The 21,007-nt window shown below is 36.8% G+C and overlaps 2 protein-coding genes across 2 annotated transcripts in view; both read right to left on the bottom strand.

Annotated features, from left to right (window-relative positions):
- Positions 1-5,515: 5,515 nt before the first annotated feature.
- On the bottom strand, positions 5,516-8,628 carry LOC141347707 (uncharacterized). The gene is made up of 2 exons (XM_073852676.1): positions 8,080-8,628; positions 5,516-6,394 (listed from the first exon to the last, which is right to left on the bottom strand). The coding sequence occupies exons 1-2, from the start codon at positions 8,309-8,311 to the stop codon at positions 6,006-6,008; spliced, it is 621 nt and encodes a 206-aa protein (XP_073708777.1). The 5' UTR covers positions 8,312-8,628; the 3' UTR covers positions 5,516-6,005.
- A 1,926-nt stretch (positions 8,629-10,554) lies between these two features.
- The window catches only part of gcdha (glutaryl-CoA dehydrogenase a), a 19,795-nt gene continuing 9,342 nt past the window's right edge, over positions 10,555-21,007 (bottom strand). The window contains exons 8-12 of the mRNA XM_073851831.1: positions 14,376-14,592; positions 14,062-14,165; positions 11,582-11,707; positions 11,263-11,423; positions 10,555-11,125 (exon numbers count right to left, since the gene is read on the bottom strand). Coding sequence (XP_073707932.1) covers positions 11,052-11,125; positions 11,263-11,423; positions 11,582-11,707; positions 14,062-14,165; positions 14,376-14,592 — 682 coding nt within the window. The 3' untranslated portion in view covers positions 10,555-11,051. The remainder of the gene's footprint in view (positions 11,126-11,262; positions 11,424-11,581; positions 11,708-14,061; positions 14,166-14,375; positions 14,593-21,007) is intronic.

Raw genomic sequence — 21,007 nt, 5'->3', positions numbered from 1 at the left:
ACAGTTGGACATTGCAGTGAATCAGAGGTAAAAAAAAATAATATACTGTTCAGTTTCTTGCACAGAGCTGCAGGGTATAATTTGGTTTTGTCTGTGTATATTTGTATATGTTCTGTGTTATTTGTGTTCTACTGAAGAAACAAAGTCACCTATATCTTGGATTCCCTGGGGGTAAGCAGATAAACATCAAATTTTCATTTTTTTTTTGTAAACTATCCCTTTAAGTAGCACGGGTATATTTGTAGCAATGGTCAAAATTGTCATTTTTTATCTTTAATGCCAAAAATCATCAGTATATTAAGTAAAGATCAGGTTCCATGAAGAAATTTCCTACCATAAATAAATAAAAACTTAATTTTTGATTAGTAATATGCATTGCTAAAAACTTCATTTGGACAACTTTAAAGGCAATTTTCATTGGGCCAAATATTGTCCTATCCTAACAACAAAAATGATGATTTTTAAATGACCTTTATGACTGGTTTTGTGGTCCAGAGTCACATATATGTATTACAGGGTAACAGTGATTACAGAACGGTGTGAATGTAAGCTTCATGATTTAATCTGACGAATCCCAGCCATCACATAATATCCTCGGCAGTCAGGATGCAGGCCCTAATCCTTTCTGCACATGCTGTGTCTCTGTCCTCAGTTCAATCTGGTCTAATCTAAATTATTTCCTAATCCCTGATTTAACAGTTTACAAATCCACAGAGTTCCTTACAGTGTGCAGGCCTTGTTTTAATTTTGCTTCAATCATTAAAGCCTTTGAAGGGATATAAAAAGAAGTCCCAGTTTTGGTATATAAGGTATGTTTTCACTTCTACAATCTACATACAGACCAAAAAATAACATTTCTTTCCACACTATGTCAGTTACTGTATCTTCCTATGTGACTCTTAAAACATTCATGATTCATATTGGCCTACTTGTCAGTTCTACAAAATTATTATTATTATTTTTTTGTTCTTCATTATAACAAACTCCCATTAACTTCTAGAAGGATTTGAACTGTGGAGGACGAGCAGGTCAGTTTGCAGTTTCATGTGGTCATCTCTAGTATTAGTGTAATACTAAGCCTTCTCTACCCACCTGCAGCGTGATTTCTTGCCTGTGGCATTAAAGCCTGAACTACCACCGGTATCTAATAGGTTTAATTGTTCTATTTACAGTGCCTAAAGCATTATATTACTTTATAATTATCTCTGATCATTTGTTTCAATTGTTTCATAAATAAACTTTATGATTGAATAACAATCAGAAAATAGTAATTATATTTCAAATATTAGAGCATAATCAACATCATTGTAACTCATAAATAAATGTGGTTTGGCGATAATAACAGTCAGTGTCGGTTATGGTTATCTAAACAGGTGAAAAGATGAGGACACCAGCACTCAGATGTCATTTAAGTCCAAAGATTAACAAGTACACCGTGTTTATAAGGAAAATGTTCATAAATATGTATAAAATAACTTGGGAGACTACAAGAGGAAACCATATGATAGACAACATTTTTACAAATCCAATACTATAGTTAAATATAAAATATGAGAAGATGTGATTTGCCATATCTTTACTGGCTTCCTCTCAGGTTTAACTCACAGGGCAAAAAGAGGACTCTTAATCTGATAACATCCTTACTAAACACTTTAACTCTTGCACTTGACCAGCTAGTCAGTTAAGCTGATCCTCCAATTGTGCAATACTTAGCATCACATTCAGCACACCTTAAATACAACTGAAATAGACACACACACACACACACACACACACACACACACACACACACACACACACACACACACACACACACACACACACACACACACACACACACACACACACACACACACACACACACACACACACACACAGGGTCCAAAATGAAGTCCAAAAATGACTTTTTTCCACATCTTGAATTGTAACGGGAATAGCCCGGGTATATTTGTAGCAATAGCCAAAAATACATTGTATGGGTCAACATTATCTATTTTTCTATTATGCCAAAAATCATTTGGATATTAAGTAAAGATCATGTTCCATGAAGATACTTTGTAGATTTCCTACTGTAAATATATCAAAACTTAATTTTTTATTAGTAATATGCATGGCTTAGAACTTCATTTAGACAACTTTAAAGGCGATTTTCTCAATATTTCGATTTTTTAAAACCTTAGATTGCAGATTTTCAAATAGTATCTTAACCAAATATTGTCCTATCCTAACAAACCATATCAATTTTAAAAAATGGATCCTTATGACTGGTTTTGTGGTCCAAGGTCACATATTAATATAAAACACCCTTAAAAATAAAGGTTCCAAAAGTGGATTTTCGCAAAAATACCATAGAACAAGGTTGCCAGGTTTTCACAACAAAACCCACCCAATTGCTACTCAAAAGTATCCCATCTGCGTTCCAGAAAAAGTAAAAATAAATGGTTTTTGGTGGGGTTCCCCTGGTAAAATTCGCATTCCAGGGGTCACTTTAACCCACAGACATGAAAAACAACCCACAACAACATTTTAAACATACCCCAATTCTGCAGGAAAACCGCAGAGTTGGCAACACTGCCACTGAAGAATCATTTTGCGTTCCAGAAAGAACCTTTCAGTCAACAGTTCTTAAAAGAACCTTTTAATAATCTAAAAAAACATTTCCACTATAAAGAACCTTTAGTGCAATGGAAAGGTTCCATGGATGTAAATTCTCCTTCATGGAACCATATATCAACAACAAAAAAATATTTTTAACACTGAAATTAATAAACTACGGCCATGAAGCCATATGTGACCCTGGACCACAAAACCAGTCTTAAGTAGCACAGGTATATTTGTAGCAATAGCCAAAAAAACATTGTATGGGTTAAAATGATTTATTTTTCTTTTATGGCAAAAATAATTTGGATATTAAGTGAAGATCATGTTCCATGAAGATATTTTGTAAATTTTCTACTGTAAATATATCATAGTAACAGTAATATGCATTGTTAAGAACTTCATTTGGACAACTTTAAAGGCGATTTTCTCAACATTTAGAGTTTTTTTTGAAACCTTGCGAATTTTCAAATAGTATCTCGGCCAAATATTGTCCTATCCTAACAAACCATATCGGTTTAAAAAAAAAATGACCGTTTGGACTGGTTTTGTGGTCCAAGGTCACTTATAAATATAAAACACTCTTAAAAATAAAGTTTCCAAAAGTGAATTTTCACAACCATACCATAGAACAAGGTTGCCAGGTTTTCACAACAAAACCCACCAATTGCTACTCAAAAGTATCCCAATTGCGTTCCAGAAAAGGTCCCCTGGTAAAAATTGCGTACCGGAGGGGAAAATACATGGTTTTTGGCAGGGTTTCCCTGTTAAAATTCGCATTCCAGGGGCTAAATATCACATTATTGAGGTCGCTTTAATCCACGGACATGAAAAACAACCCACAGCAACATTTTTAATGTACTCAAATTTAATACTCCAAAGTTGCCAGTACTGCCATAAACGAACCATTTTGGGCTCCAGAAAGAACCTTTCAGTCAACAGTTCTTAAAGGAACCTTTTTTTCTCTTAGTGTAAAGAACATTTTAATTATCTAAAAAAACCTTATGTGTAATGGATAGGTTCCAAGAATGTAAAAGCTCCTTCATGGAACCATATATCAACAAAAAAACTATTTTTAAGACTAAAATGAATAAACTATGGCCATGAAGCCATATGTGACCCTGGACCACAAAACCAGTCTTAAGTAGCACGGGCAAATTTGTAGCAATAGACAAAAATACATTGTATGGGTGTAAATTATCATAAATGACCATAAATATATCAAAACTTAATTTTTGATGAGTAATATGCATTGCTAAGTACTTCATTTTGACAATTTAAATGTTACTTTCTCAATATTTCAGATTCCAGATTTTCAAATAGTTGTATCTCGGCCAAATATTGTCCTATCCTAACAAACCATACATCAATGGATTATTCAGCTTTTAGCTTGTGTATAAATCCCAATTTCAAAAAATTGACCCTTATGACTGGTTTTGTGGTCCAGGGTCACAAATGTTTATTTTTTTTTTTTTTATATTATTATTTTAAAATATATTCCATATGTTTACTTATTTAATGTTTGGTGGACATACAATATATACATAGGAGACAAAAATAACATTAAAGTTTAGAAAAGAGCCACTGGTTAATATAACTTGACAATAACATTTTGGATTCCGAATCCAATCCAGTTGATCTGGCCTACAAAGTTAGCCACAGGTATAGTATTACCTCTGTGCAAATCCATAAACTGCAATAAAATATGCTGGTTATCCTGCTTCGAACCGAGTCTGTTCTGAGGATGTATTTTGGCTTCAGGAAGAAGGCGGCTCCCGAATTGGCACAATCCTACAGACGTTATCGTGCAGTCTCTCGCTTTGGCCCTGTATTACCAAGCAAACACACCCAGGTAATGCGGCTTGGACTGACATGGCTCTCTGCTTATTGAGGTTGTTTCGGGTCACCAGCACCTATTTTGAGGACAGGCCACTCATCCTCACATGCTCCACAGGTTGAAGCCCAGCTTTTGCAGTAAAATAGGAAAGTTTAAGGTACTGTGGTAAATACCACCATCACAGGTCAGAGAAGCCAAAAGTTTCTTAGATCATTTTTTTATATTTAAAGGGAGGGATTCAAAACTTAAAAGAATAGAAAATGAAAAATGAAGATTTGCTGAATGTACTCACTCTCAGGACAACCAAGATATAGATGAGTTTGTTTCCTCATCCGAACAGATTTGGAGAAATTAGCATTGCATCACTTGCTCACCAAAGGATTCCTCTGCAGTGAATGGGTGCCGTCAGAATGAGAGTCCAAACAGCTGATCAAAACATCACAATAATTCCAGAAGTAATCCACACCACTCCAGTCCATCAGTTAACATCTTGTGCAGTGAAAAACTGCAAGTTTGTAAGAAAAAAACCCATCATAAAGGCTTTTTTAAACTTTTAATTGACGCTTCCTGCCAAAAATGCAGTAATATGCATTGTTAAGAACTTCATTTGGACAACTTTAAAGGCGATTTTCTCAACATTTAGAGTTTTTTTGAAACCTTGGATTGCAGTTTTTCATATAGTATCTCGGCCAAATATTGTCCTATCCTAACAAACCATATCAGTTTAAAAAAAATGACCGTTTGGACTGGTTTTGTGGTCCAAGGTCACTTATAAATATAAAACACTCTTAAAAATAAAGGTTCCAAAAGTGGATTTTCACAACCATACCATAGAACAAGGTTGCCAGGTTTTCACAACAAAACCCACCCAATTGCTACTCAAAAGTATCCCAATTGCGTTCCAGAAAAGGTCCCCTGGTAAAAATTGCGTACCGGAGGGGAAAATACATGGTTTTTGGCAGGGTTTCCCTGTTAAAATTCGCATTCCAGGGGCTAAATATCACATTATTGAGGTCGCTTTAATCCACGGACATGAAAAACAACCCACAGCAACATTTTTAATGTACCCAAAGGATTCCTCTGCAGTGAATGGGTGCCGTCAGAATGAGAGTCCAAACAGCTGATCAAAACATCACAATAATTCCAGAAGTAATCCACACCACTCCAGTCCATCAGTTAACATCTTGTGCAGTGAAAAACTGCAAGTTTGTAAGAAAAAACCCCATCATAAAGGCTTTTTTAAACTTTTAATTGACGCTTCCTGCCAAAAAAGTACTTCCTTCAGTGAAAAAGTTCTTCTGTTGTTGTCCTCTCACATCAAAATCCACAGACATATTTGTTTTCACTTCACAAGATTTTGATTTATAGACTGGAGTCATGTGAATTATCTGTGGATTATTGTGATGCTTTTATGATCTCTCATTCTGACGGCACCCATTCACTACAGAGGATCTGTTCGGATCTTGTATTGCCTAAGAGTGAGTACATTTTCAGCAAATCTTCATTATGGCTGAACTATTCCTTTAAGAATTTGTGGACTGCTATCTAATGTGAGCCATTGTTTGGTGGTTCATACTTTATCAGTCCCATGAAACGATACGTGTGGGAAAGTAGAAGTATGTCCTGTAATTTTAGGTGAAGGGAAGACGTAGACCTCTTGTGCTGTCTTGTTGGGGGTCTTGTTATCCTCTGAATGTATTTGGAGCAGTGCGGGGCTGTTGAGCACACTGTGAGATGCAGGAGAGGGAAAGAAGTGGGGAATAAAAGGGATGACAGCCAGAAGAGGGCTGGTTTGGGGGCTGTGCTCTGGAGCGAGCGGGATGACCACGTCGTCCTGATCCCAAACGTGGAAGGCGTTGGGGTGGGAGTGTGTGATGCCCGATGGCATGTGTGTGGAACCGTCATCACCGGCCTCGCTGTTGGCCTTTAAGATCTCCTCGTCTGGACCCAAAGCCCAGTCTGAACACAAATATAAGAAAATAAATGTCAGCAATTATATTAACGTGAAACTATTGTGAAAGAAAAAATATTATTAATAATACGTTTTTGTGTGGTATTTTTATAATAATCAAACACATATTTCTCAAAAACAGTATTTTTGCATTACAGTGAAAAAGATACAATTTTAATTCATTTTTTTTTAAATAAGCTTAATATTTTACTTTTTTTGCATTATGGTAATGAAAACTGTGAGGAAAAGCCACCTATATGATCATGAAAATTACACTACCAGTCAAAAGTTTTTGAACAGTAAGATTTTAAATGTTTTTTAAAGAAGTCTTTTCTGCTCACCAAGCCTGCATTTATTTGATCCAAAGTACAGCAAAAACATTAAAATTTTCTATTTGAATATACTTTAAAATGTAATTTATTCCTGTGATTTCAAAGCTGAATTTTTTGCATCATTACTCCAGTCACATGATCCTTCAGAAATAATTCTAATATTCTGATTTGCTGCTCAAGAAACATTTATTATTATTATGATGTAAACAGCTGAGTAGAATTTTTTAGGTTTCTTTGATGAATAGAAAGTTCAAAAGAACAGGATTCTATCTTAAATAGAAATCATTATAAATGTATAAATCTTTATAAACATTATAAATGTGTTTATCATCACTTTTGATCAATTTAAAGCATCCTTGCTAAACAAAAGTATTAATTTCTATAATTTCTTTCCCGAAAAAAAAAAAAATATATATATATACTGGCTCCAAGCTTTAGAATAGTATAGTGTACAATGTTACAAAAGCGTTTTATTTCAGATAAATGCAGATCTTCCAATCTTTCTATTCCTCAAATATCCTGAAGTATCCTGAAAAAAATGTTCTCAACTGTTTAAAATATTGATGAAAATAAAAATAATAATATATGTTTCTTAAACAGAAAATCAGCATATTAGAACGATTTCTGAAGGATCATGTGACACTGAAGACTGGAGTAATGATGCTGAAAATGTAGCTTTGATCACAGGAATAAATTACATTTTAAAATATATTCAAATAGAAAACAGTTGTTTTAAATAGTACAAATATTTCAAATTTTTCCTGTTTTTGCTATACTTTGGATTAAATAAATGCAAGCTTGGTGAGCAGAAGAGAACTTAAAAAACATTTAAAATCTTACTGTTTGAAAACTTTTGACTGGTAGTGTACTTCACAATGCAAAGATTTTAATGGTCCTAAAACAAGCTCCATTTTCAGTTATATATATATATATATATACACTAAATCCTGTCTCTTCTAAAATAGCACAAATAAAATACATTCTTAAAAGCCACACATGAAATGTAAATGTTATTTATTGCTTTGTACTATAAAATCAAATGCTATGCAAACAAATGGTGCAAATCATTTCTTAGAACTTACTTCACTTATATAATGCTTTTGTGGTCCAAATACAATTTAGATGAATTGTGAACCACATTGTATAATCAAACAATTTGTATCTTTTGGTGTAGATAAATATATATTCCATATATAATCACCAATAACCAAAACTACTTAACAGCTACTTTTTGTGGCCATTGTATCACCACACACTACTGAAAACACCAAAACCATAATACTCTAAGGTTACCAGCTGAACCTGCTAAATTGCTCGACTCCCTTCAACAAGCTACACAATGCAACTCCCAGTATATTTACCTAAGATGTCATGCGCCAGGTCTTTAATTAAATGCCCCACAATGGCATAAGCGACAGCGACTACCACCACTGCGGCCATCATCAGGTAGAGCAAGGCTCTGGGAAGCTGGATGAGATCCCTGGCTGGAGGTCTGTAGTCCTTGTACAGCGGAGACTCATAGACAGCATACTGATACTCGTACTGGTTCCCAGAGATGTTAACGTTCAAACTGTTCATATCCACAGGGTTCATTCTTGTCCACTGCTTAAAAAAAACGTAAGTCCTGTATTCCACTTCGCAAATGTGTCTTGCGTCCTTCAGGTAGTTTATCCCAAGTAGGCTAACCTGCGACGATTTGTTCAGTCGGTGAGTAGACTCGGCGCATAATGTCACTTGAAAAAAAAAACGAAAAATAACTTGTACTTCCAAAGTTTAGTTCCGTAAAACAAATCAGTGAACTCGTTCAAGGACTTGCTAAGAGATTTTAAAACCAGAGATTTTTTTTCCAGCGCACTTTTCTGTTCGGGTGGGCAGATAGACTGTGATGTAAGTGATGAGGTTTAAAGATCTCACACCATCGACTGATCATGATCTGTTCTTGGACAGCGAGACTATTGGTGGATTTGACACGTAATCACGTAAATCTCATCAAGGCGCGGGCACGGATCATTCAAGGTCAACCAGCAATCGTGCACATCAGCTGGCCTGCTCTACATAGATGATAGACAGAATACATGTAAGAATATTTTTTAATGCATTTCTAACTATCAGCTCATTTTTACTTTTCTAATATTCTGGTAACACTTTACAATAAGGTTTATTAGTTAACTACATTAGTTAACATTAACTAAGAATGTACAGTACTTTACAGCATTTATTAATTATTATTATTAATTTCAGCATTTACTAATGCATTATTAAAATCACAGGTGGTGTTTTTTAACATTAGTTAATCCACATGAACTAACAATGAACAACTGTATTTTCATTAACTTACTTTAACACATTTTAATAAATCCTGTGTAACCAAATGTATTATTCATTGTTTATGTTAGTTAATACTATAATGTTAACAAATGACACTTTATTGTAAAGTGTTTAAAAAATTATATATATATATATATATATATATATATATATATATAATTTCTTTAGTTTTAGTTATTTTAGTACAACCTGAACTGAAAATATGAGAAATGTTGACTTGCCAGCTAGCTTGAATAAGTATTTAAATAGTTATTAAATGTATTATTTAAATAAATAAATACATTTTTTAATTTTTATCTTAGTTTAGTTAAAAACCTAAATCAAACCTTTAGACATAGGTTTTTTATTATGATTTTAGATTTTATTTTATTTACGTATAACAACCCTGTTATATACTATATAGGTTAATGCATGTTATTTTTTATTTAGCACTGACCTGAAAAAGATTTTAAACATAAAAGACGTTTACATATAGTCCACAAGAGAAAATAATAGTTGAATTTATAAAAATTACCATTCAAGTTTACATACACTTGATTATTAATACTGTGTTGTTACCTGAATGATCTGTGTTTTTTTGTTTGCTTGACTTAGTGATAGTTGTTCATGAGTCCCTTGTTTGTCCACTGTTCTTTAAAAAAAATCCTTTAGGTCCCACAAATTCTTTGGTTTTTCAGCATTTTTGAATATTTGAACCCTTGCCAACAATGGCTGTATGATTTTGAGATCCATATTTTCACACTGAGGACAACTGAGGGACTCATATGCAACTATTACAGAAGGTTTAAATGCTCGATGATACTCCAGAATGAAAAGCAATGCATTAACAGCCGGGGGTGTAAACTTTCGAACAGAATGTTTCTTAGTTTGCCCGAATATCTTTTTTTTTTTTCATTTAGTACTCCCCTTTAAAAGCTACAGAAAATACTTACATGTTTTCCAGAAGACAAAATAAGTTAAATTTACCCTGATCTTCAAATTCAAAAAGATTTCACCCCCAGCTCTTTTTTTTTCCTTCGGAAGCATCTGTTAGCATTTGAACCTTCTGTAATAGTTGCATATGAGTCCCTCAGTTGTCCTCAGTGTGAAAAGATGGATCTCAGAATTTGAGATTGTTGGAAAGGGTTCAGATACACAAAAATGCTAAAAAACTAATAATTTGTGGGACCTGAAGGACTTTTCTGAAGAACAGTGAACAGTTTAACTGTTCAGGACTCATGACCAATCACTAAACAAAAAAAAAAAAAATACAGCTGTGGATCATTCAGGTAACAACACAGTATTAAAAATCAAGTGTATGTAAACTTTTGAACAGGGTCATTTTATAAATTCAACCATTACTTTCTCTTGTGGACTATATGTAAACAGGTCAGTACTAAATAAAAATATCATGCATTTTGTATGATCCCTCTTATTTTAGTAAAATAATTAACATTTTGCAGATTTTGCCAAGGTGTATGTAAACGTTTGACCTCAACTGTATATACCCACAGATGCATATAAAACACTTGAAAACAAACTAATTCGATTTTATTCACAATGAATGCATAGAATCACAAGACAGTGATGTTCAATTTATTTTCAGGACTCAATAAATACAACAAAATTTACAAGAGTCATTGACAATGATCAGCGGGTCAGTCTAAAGTGCAAGCAGGATGTGTGGCATCATTGACTAAAACCTGTTTTCAACAGTATTTTGAATTAACGTGCTTCATTAGTTCTCATGATCACTGTACAATGAATAATGCAGATCCAAGACTTTGAGTAATTTTACCACAGGACCAGTAACTGTCTCATAATGTAACTTGACATATTAATTAATGTCAATCCAGTACCCTAGAGAGAAGATCCCATTGAAGATTTGAATATGCAGACTTAAGTGAGTTTGGACCCATTTACTAACCAAGAGATTTGAGAGCACACAGAGGCACTTATGGATGGATGTTGATCAAGTATTCCCTCAGATGTCCATTATACCCATGTTCAGAGAGAAAAAATGGGTTTATTTTCCAACAGTAAAAGACTGGAGTCCAGTGATGGCTCTGCCCAAGATCAAAGCATGGATGTCATGAGTGCCTGTGAAAATGAAGAACTATTAATTATCGTTGCATTATAGCACTGCATGAAAAAACAACATCCTTGATTGTGCAGCCTATACTGACCTCTGCTGGCCAAACGTATAGTTTTAATTTTAAAATGAAACCAGTTTGTACCTTCATATGTGTTGACGGCCTCCAAGTTCATGACATGGCGTATAATGTGGTATTCGTCTGCTATGCCGTTTCCTCCCAGCATGTCTCTTGCCTGCCTGGCGATGTCTAGGGCCTTACCACACGAGTTTCGTTTCAGCATGGAGATCATATCAGGCGTGTATCTGTTAGAAAAGTGTGTTAAAAAACATTCAATGAGCTGCAGGATTTTTTTTGCAGTGAGACCAGATGTTCCTCCAAATGTTTTACATAAACACCTAATCTAATAACCAAGACTGAGAAAACTAGTACAGGGGATGTAAGCTCTTTTTTAATGACTCACTTCTTTTGGTCAATGAGTCTGCCCAGCTGTAAACAGGACTGCAGGCCGATGGTAATCTCTGTCAACATATCTGCCATCTTCTTCTGTATCAGCTGGTTTCTGGCCAGAGGGACTCCAAACTGGATTCTACATGATCAAATCAATCACACATATGTGACACTGGGCCAAAAAAAAAAAAAAACAGTCTTAAGTAGCATGGTTATATTTGTAGCAATAGCAAAAAATATATTATATTGGTCAAAATTATCGATTTTTTTGTTTTATGCCAAAAATCATTTTGTAAATCTTCTATCATATATATATATCAAAGCTTAATTTTTTATTAGTAATATGCATTGCTAAGAACTTCATTTGGACAACTTTAAAGGCGATTTTCTCAAAATTTCGGGGGTTTTTTGCACCCTCAGTTTTCTAGATTTTCGAATAGTTGTATCTCGGCCAAATATTGTCCTATCCTAACAAGCTTATTTATTCAGCTTTCAGATGATGTATAAATCTCAATTTCCAAAAATTTACATTTATGACTGGTTTTGTGGTCCAGGGTCACGTATGTTGGATTAAATTAAAAAATAAAATTAAAGGTAACATGGTCACATGCATAATTACAAGCAACTTTTATTAGGAATATTAATTATTATGCATACATGGAATATTTTATATTAATTTGTCACACTGCAGGACTAAATTTAATGCAAAACAGGTCAACTGGTAGTTAAAATACCTAAAATACACACTTTTTCTTAGTTAAAGGAACACTCCACTTTTTTTTGGAAATAGGCTCATTCTCCAACTCCCCCCGAGTTAATAAGTTGATTTTTACCATTTTGAAATCCATTCAGACGTTCTCCTGTCCTGGTGATATCACTATTAGCATAGCTTAGCATAGATCATTGAATCCTATTAGACCAATAGCATCGCGTTCAAAAATGACCAACGAGTTTCCATATTTGTTGTATTTAAAACTTGACTCTTCTGTAGTTATATCGTGTACTAAGACCGGTGGAAATGCAAAGCTGCGAGTTTCTAGGCTGATAAGATTAGGAACTACACTTCAAGGAAGTTTGCTGCCATAATATGGCTGAAGCAGGCGGAGTATTATCAGAAATGAGTTCCCAGCTAGTTTAGCATTTGCACATGTGCTGCGTGGTATTACTGCTCCTGCTTCAGCCATATTACGGCAGCAAACTTCCTTGACTATTACGCCGGAATGGAAGTGTAGTTCCTAATCTTATCAGCCTAGAAAATTGAAACTTTGCATTTCCACCGGTCTTAGTACACGATATAACTACAGAAGAGTCGAGTTTTAAATAGGACAAATATCGAAACTCGTTGGTCATTTTTGAACGTGATGCTATTGGTCTAATAGGATTCAATGATCTATGCTAAGCTATGCTAAAAGTGATATCGCCAGAACAGGAGAACGGCCGAATGGATTTCAAAACGGTAAAAATCAACTTATTAACTCGGGGGGAGTTGGAGAATGAGCCTATTTCCAAAAAAAGTGGAGTGTTCCTTTAACATTAGTTAATGTATTTAAGGAGAAGCTCACTTCCAGAATGAAAAATTACAGATCATTTACTCACCCCCTTGTCATCCAAAATTATGTTTTTTGAGGAAAACATTTCAGGTTTTTTCTCCATATAGTGCCCACGAGTTTGAACTTCCAAAATGCAGCTTCAAAGGGCTCTAAACAATCCCAGTTGAGGAAGAAGGGTCTTATCAAGCAAAACCAACAGTTATTTTCTAAAAAAAATTAGGGTATGTCAAAAAACTCCCATTTCAATTTCTCCCCCAACTTTAAAATGACCCTACATCGCTGTAAAATGCCCTTTACAAAAAAAGTAAAACAGTGATGTAAGGTGATTGTGAAGTTGGAGAAAAAAATTAGATGGGAATTTTTCGACCTACCCTAACTGTCTCTGAGTTCACGCAGAGCTAGACAAGATGAGCATTTGAGTTGTAAGTATATAAAGTTTTTTTTTTTAAATAACAAATTTTAAATTTGCTAGATAAGACCCTTATTCTTTGGCTGGGATCATTTATAGCATTTAAGATGCATTGAAACTGCATTTTGGAAGTTCAAACTCAGGGGCACCATAGAAGTCCACTATTTGGAGAGACATCCTGAAATGATTTCCTCAAAAAATTTCTTTACGACTGAAGAGAGAAAGACATGAACATAAATGACATAAATGATCTGTAATGTTTTGTTCTGGAAGTGAACGTCTCCTTTAAATAACGTAAACAAACAATGATCAATACATTTATTACACTAATAATCTTTATTAATGTTAAATAAAAATAAAATCGTTCATTGTTTGTTCATGTGCATTAACTAATGTTAACAAACACAACTTGTGATTTTAAAAATGCATTAGTAAATGATTAAATTAACATTAACTAAGATTAATAAATGCCGTAGAAGTATTATTTACCTGTAAAGTAAAGTGTTACCGATAACCTGATGTTAAACCACTCACCTGTCCATGGTGTACTGGCGGGCAGCATGGAAACAAAATTCTGCAGCACCCAGAGCACCCCATGCAATGCCATAACGGGCATTATTCAGGCAACCAAAGGGACCCTACGGAAATCAACAGTAAAATCAAATGTCAAATAAGTAAATAATCACTTCAGTGGCCATGTTATGATTTTCCACTTCATTTCAGGTGATTCTGTCAGATGTTAGTTTTTGCTGGTATTAAGTTGTCATACTAAGTGTTGAGAAGTGTGATCAGGAGTATTAGTGATGTGTGACACACCATTAATAATAAATGATAGCGACAATACTCACAGCAAGGCCAGACACATGGGGGAGCAGGTTTTCCTCTGGCACTTCGACCTCATCCATTAAGATCATCCCGGTGGCTGAAGCCCTGAGGGAGAACTTGCCCTCTATCTTAGGGGTGCTCAAGCCATTCATTCCTCTCTCCAGGATAAACCCTCTCACTTTGCCATCCTCACATTTGGCCCATACCACACAGATATCAGCATATGGGGAGTTGGTGATCCTGCTCAGAGAAAAAAAATAAAGTGTTTGTGTGAAGTGCTTATTATCACTCATCTGTAGTGTGTTCAAGATTTACATGTACAATGCAGGGCTGTTATAGTTGTGATTTTAGTTCTTATTTGTTCCTGCCAAAACAATGATATTTTGGAACAAGTAAGAAAAAAAAAAAAAAAACACTCATTTTTTTTTACAACCTAATCTATTTTTGGTTTGGTCAAACATTGATCTAATATTAGTCAAATATATTTCTATTCCCAAAGACAAAAACAATTAAACAAAGATTATTTATTAACATCATACTTAATGTACTTTCCTTAGACATATGTCAAAATGTTACATAAGCTGGGCCAATATAAGCATTTTATGGCTAGTTACAATTACATTTCACCATAAACAAAAGTTAAGTTAGATAAAATATGAAAGTAGAATTTTCAAAAATATTCTCTGAATGTTTAATGTGGTTTACTTAAAAAATACTGAAGACAACTTTAAAGAACCCTAATGTTTATTGTGATGTTTTTCCAAATGTGTCATATTTTCTGTTGTGTGCTAACTACGTAAATAAATAAATACAATAAAAGAAAACCCACGATCATTTCTAAACTCAGTGAAGTGAAAAGTGTCAAGTGAAAATGCTATCTAAACAAAATCTTTTCATTTTTTGGTAACACTTTAAAATAAGGTTTATTAATTAACATTAGTTAACATGAACTAAGAATAAACAATATGTGTTGTTAACATAAGTATATGCACTGTGAACTAACATGAATAAACAATGAATTTTTATCAACTAACATTAACAAAGATTAATAAACAGAGTAATGCATTGTACATTGTTCGTTCATGTTAGTTAATACATTAACCAAACTTTTTTTTATTTGATAAATATAAAATTTACTTTAAATTAATTACAGTTTCACTTTTTTCTGTTTGATTAAATGTACTGTAACTGTAAATTAAATATCTGCTCAGGCAAAAACATCTCTGACTTCAAGCCAGATTCACATTGTGTACTTAAGTAAACAGATGGTCAGTAGATTTCAGTGTCCTCCTAAACCAGCAAGAGACAAACATCCCGTAGAGGGTGAAGTTACAAAATCTAAATACGGACGTAGGTACATGGCCCTCAGATATCATCTCTTACATAAGAAACTGTCCAATGAACTGACCTTCACATAAAATGAAACCGTGCTGTGCAGCTTTAGAGTCTTGATGATGACTATATCAATCAAGCTTAAAAAATTATTGTTGTAATTTATGTCAATTATACCCTTCCCATCACATTTGTTTTGATTTGTTTTATTGCTTCTCCATTTTACATGAGAATACTGCTCTTTGCATATGAGCATACTGAACATAATACTATAGCAGGAATATTGTCATTAATTCAAATAATATCTAAAATTTGTTATATGAAATAAAATAACATAATATATATATATAAGCTAGCTGCCAATAGTACTAATTTTTAAACAATCTTTTAGCTTTAAGTACTAAAACAATTCAAATAAAAAAATTTAAATGCATAAAAACTATATAGACGTATTAAACTGACAAACGCAACAAAATTACTAAAACTTCAAGCAAAAAGAAACATTTAGACATTATATGTGACCCTGGACCACAAAACCAGTCATAAGTAGCACAGGTATATTTGTAGCAATAGCCAACAATTTGTAAATTTCCTACCAAATTTCCTACTAATATATATCAAAACTTAATTTCTGATTAGTAATATACATTGCTAAGAACTTCATTTGGACAACTTTAAAAGTGATTTTCCCAATATTTTTGCACCCTCACATTCCAGATTTTCAAAAAGTTGTATCTCGGCCAAATATGGTCCTATCTTAACAAACCATACATCAATGGAAAGCTTATTTATGACGTGATCCACAATCTCAATTTACAGTTTTTTTCAATTGCTTAAACACATTTCTTGAAATTATGCCTCTTATTTGCGAAACTCTAAACACAAATCCACAACTCCTAACTCATTTCCCCAAACTTCCTATATTGAGGTCAAAATGAAGCTCTCCACTCAAAACAATTCAATCTTGCTGAAAAACCAAACTTTGCTTTCAGACATGACACACAAATCCTCAAAAACAAACACACTACAACACAGTTTTACACACTGATGAGATAAATTCAAAACAATACTACAAAAACAATACAAATAAAAAACTTTTCACATGATGAACACAACAAATCTATTCCTTTGCAAGTGTTTTATTCCTTAATTTAATGTACTGTAGAGTACAGTACAAAACAGCAAAAAAACAACAAAATAATTATTCTGCCCAGCATCCTGTCTTTGGTCTGGGACAGGCCAAAGAACCTCTTCAGCATCACAGGCTAAATTAGCCCTGGCCAGGCAGCAGGGGTAAAATCCTCTTGCATGCCTGATCCAACCCTGGCACTCATCAACTAAAATATATGAGACTGCTTGTCTTCTTGCCCTTGCTCTTCCTCTGTCTCTTCCATGTTGTTGTGGTCATCGTCCTCCTTCTTCTCCTCCTCTTCCTCTTTCACCTCCTACTCTTCCTCTTCAAAATTACACATTACTGTATGTGGGATATTGATTGAAAAAGACTGGATAGGATTCACAGTTACACTTGTACTAGTGGTCTGACAAAAAAAATAAAAAAATAAAAGCACACAACGTCATTGTGAAAAAAAAGAAATATGGGCACAAAGGTGAAAATAAAAATAAGAAAGTCCACTGTCAGAATTTGTAACTCCTGTGTTGTCCTCTGTCTATATGCTTTCCAATGGAAGGTTCATGAGATGTACCTTTGATCTATTTCAGAGAACGTCTCTAGGTTACGTATGTAACCCTAGTTCCCTGAGAAGGGAACGAGACACCGCGTCCCCTAGGGGTCGCTATTGGGGAACGCTGCAGCGTGACTCGTGTCTGAAGAATGCATAGAAAAACTCCATGAAATGGCCGGCGACAGCGTATGACGTCACTGCGGCGCGCACGTCGCTGCTGGTACGTCACTACCGGGCGACACAGTATAAAGAGTCGCCGAAGTAAACATACAGCCGCTTCACTGTCTGAAGCTTCTCGTCCGAAGCATGGGAAGAAGCCTAGGGGACGCGGTGTCTCGTTCCCTTCTCAGGGAACTAGGGTTACATACGTAACCTAGAGACGTTCCCTTCCGAGGGAACTCTCACCGCGTCCCCTAGGGGTCGCTATTGGGGAACGGTATACCAACGTCTCCATGCTGAGGGGAGTGCATAGTAGTGAGCACTAAGTGTAAATTCTGTGAGGAATTATCCCTATAGGACGAGGTGACAGCTGTCAGAACGTAACCTCCCCGGCCAAAGCCTGAACTGTTACTCACTTACCTGAATGGGTCAAAGGACCCAGAGCACAGCTCAGGTTGGAATCGGAGATTCCTTCGGAGGAACGGCTAAGTTAATACTTAGACTTAACTAGAACAGGAACTGCCAGTACTACTGAGTCTAGTTCCCTCAGTGAACTGACTCAAAAATAGCGACTAACAGGCCTGTCCCAAGACAGAGACCGTTCTAGCAGGGGTTATCCTCAGATAACGCACCCTGGATAACAGATGGTCAGGAGATATCTGAGGTGATATCGAGTGAAGTTGGGCCCAGGGAGACCGGGGTTTTAAACCAACTCAAAAAATGGGAACGAGTACCGCGTAACCCATACCGTATAGGATTTTAGAAAAGAACCCAAAAACTTGGTGGGAACTTACCACTTATGTGGATTTTTAGGAAGTGCACAAAGATTCCGTGCGCACTTACCACTATTGTGGATTTCAGAAAGTGCCCAGGGTTTAGCGTGGGACACTTACCCTAGTAAAATGGGATTTGGAGACTGTGTTTTCCCCCATTTTGGGGGTTTCATATTAAAGCTCCAGATTTGTCATAGGATGACGAGAATTAAAATAGGGGAGGAACCCTCCCTGATTAGAGAGGGGAGCAATGCTACACCCCAATCAGGACAGACAGTCCGCAAACTGTTAGTCGACTGATGAAATCATGGAGCTACTGACCATCATATAGTGGACGCAGACAGCGGACAGACCCCTAACCCCGACTTGCAGGGAGGAACATCCGTCCTTAAAAAGGGCAATGCTCTGAAGGGGCCCTTTAGTGTAAAGGGGAGCGTACTAGACCCAGTCCACATAGATGCCTACTAGGAGAAGGTGATGCTCAGAAATTACCCTTCCTTGTAAGGGGAGCATACTCATCCCACTAGGAGCCGTGCTCTAAACGGGACCCTTGAGAAGGGGAGCGAACGTGCTCAAATCAGGACCTTGAGAAAGATAGGTTATTTCTTCCTTAGCCAAGGGAGAAAAATTCACCATGCGGCAGTGGCGCTGCTTTGAGGGAACCCTAAAAGGTGAGCTGCCAACAGCCTGAGGAGGCTTCAATCGTAGGAGCCTTCGCTTCTAGCATGTTAAGGGTAGGTTTCAAAACCCTGAGAAGCAGGGAGAAATGCCAACACCCGCCAGAAGGTGGTGCTCTAGTAGGACCCTTTCCGCAGAAAGGGGAGCAGCCGTTAGGTCATTTCAAGGTCCTGAAAAAAGGGGGTAACTCCTAGTTAGTCATAAAGCCTGAAGGGGAGGTGACACTCGACCCGGAAGTCAGGCGCAAGCAGGCTCCTAACCCTGATTAACAGAGAGGAAAACCCGCCTGCCAGGAGGCAGCGCTCCGATTTCACCCTTCATCAGAAGGGGAGCTTACTCCTCCTGCCAGGAGCAGCGCTCGAGAGGAACCCTTTTCTCAAAAGGGGAGCAATCATACCTGACTCAGGAAGCCTGATGACAGATTCTACCCAAATAAAGGGGAATTTGTCCACACGACAGTGGTGCTACTGACGAACCTTGAATTAAGGTGAGCTGCTGTCATTGAAGAGCTCTGAGAGGACCCTTTCCGCGGAAAGGGGAGCTACTAAAGTTACTTCAGGTTCCTGAGAAGGGAGCTCCTGGATAGTCATGGTGACAGACTCCTAACCCTGAAGGCCAGGGAGGAACGCCCGTCCCAACGAGGGGCGCTCATTGGGGACCCTTTCCTCGGAAAGGGGAGAGCCCAGCTCGTGCGTGAGGCCTGAAGAGTGAGAATCAGCCTGGACAAGAAGGACAGGCCCCTAACCCAGATGAACCGGGAGGAGAACCTGGCTCTGTCAACGAGAAACAGTACTCTAAATAAACCCCTTCTGCAGAAAGGGGAGTACTACCTCGGTTGAATCGACCCTGCCCTCGGGCTAACAGGGGGATCGACAGACCCCAGTCTAGGTGGACTTATGTTCCTGTCTCAACGGGACATAAATCCCCCGGAGCAGGAACTTATGAGGATAGACTCCTAACCCTGAAGGCCAGGGAGGAACGCCCATCCCATCGAGGGGGCGCTCGTTAGGGACCCTTCCCTTGGGAAGGGGAGAGCCCAGCTCGAGTGTGAGCCTGAAGAGTGAGAATCAGCCTGGACAAGAGGGACAGGCTCCTAACCCAGATGAACCGGGGAGAAAGCCTGGCTTGTCAGCGAGAAGCGGTACTCTGAATAAACCCTTTCCGCGGAAAGGGGAGTGCTACTTTAGTTACTGGAGAACTGAGAAATTGCTCCTTGGAGACAAAACTCAGGAGGTGCTGGAAAGAACCTTCGGCTGATAAGATCACTTCACAGGATCTAAAGTCCACAGAGAGAGTCTGGAAGAGGGATTCTCAGAAAAAGGCCTGCAAAGGACAAATGTTAAACATGCCAAGGGCAATCCTAAGAAAGAAACTTAGGGAGCTTACCTTGAAGAGGACATAAGTCCTATGTCTAACAAATGCTGGGAGGGTGGTTTACCGCACGACCTGTGGCGTGGATAGGACGAACACTGCCGTAACCATAACCCGTAGGATCAGAGGGGGAGCATCCGACGTAAACTCGTCGTGTTTTTCTCTGAAAAGCAAAAACACAACACACAGGCCTGAGACAGTATTAAGTTCTTTTTCTTTATTAAAAGAAAAATATGGATCGTACTCACCCATGAGTGACCTGCATTTAACTCAAACTCAAACAAAACCTGTTTAAGGAGTTAAAATCCAGAACATCGGTAATGGAGGTTCTTATGGGACATAAGAACCGCTGCGTGCAGGGAGCTCATGTTGTAGGGCTCGAACCTGGGCCTTCATGGAGTGAAGGACTCAAAGGCAGTGATCTACCTAGCCCAAATCACATAAATCCAGAAAGGCCAAAGAGCCTGGGAAAAACTAACAGATCAGTGAAAGACCTCCGGTTAGTCCTCCTGAAAACAGCCCAACCCAGCAGAGTGGGCTGTCTATTTAAACCCTAGCAGGGGAGACAGCACCATCTAGGCAAGAGCTTAAAGAACTACTTTTATGTTTCCAAACAAAAAGTAATCAGTAAGCCCACACACAGATATCCGCAGATATCTG

This window comes from Garra rufa, chromosome 12, assembly GCF_049309525.1.
Source record: "Garra rufa chromosome 12, GarRuf1.0, whole genome shotgun sequence".
Classification (NCBI taxonomy): Eukaryota; Metazoa; Chordata; class Actinopteri; order Cypriniformes; family Cyprinidae; genus Garra; species Garra rufa.
This window is presented reverse-complemented; position numbering and strand designations above follow the sequence as displayed.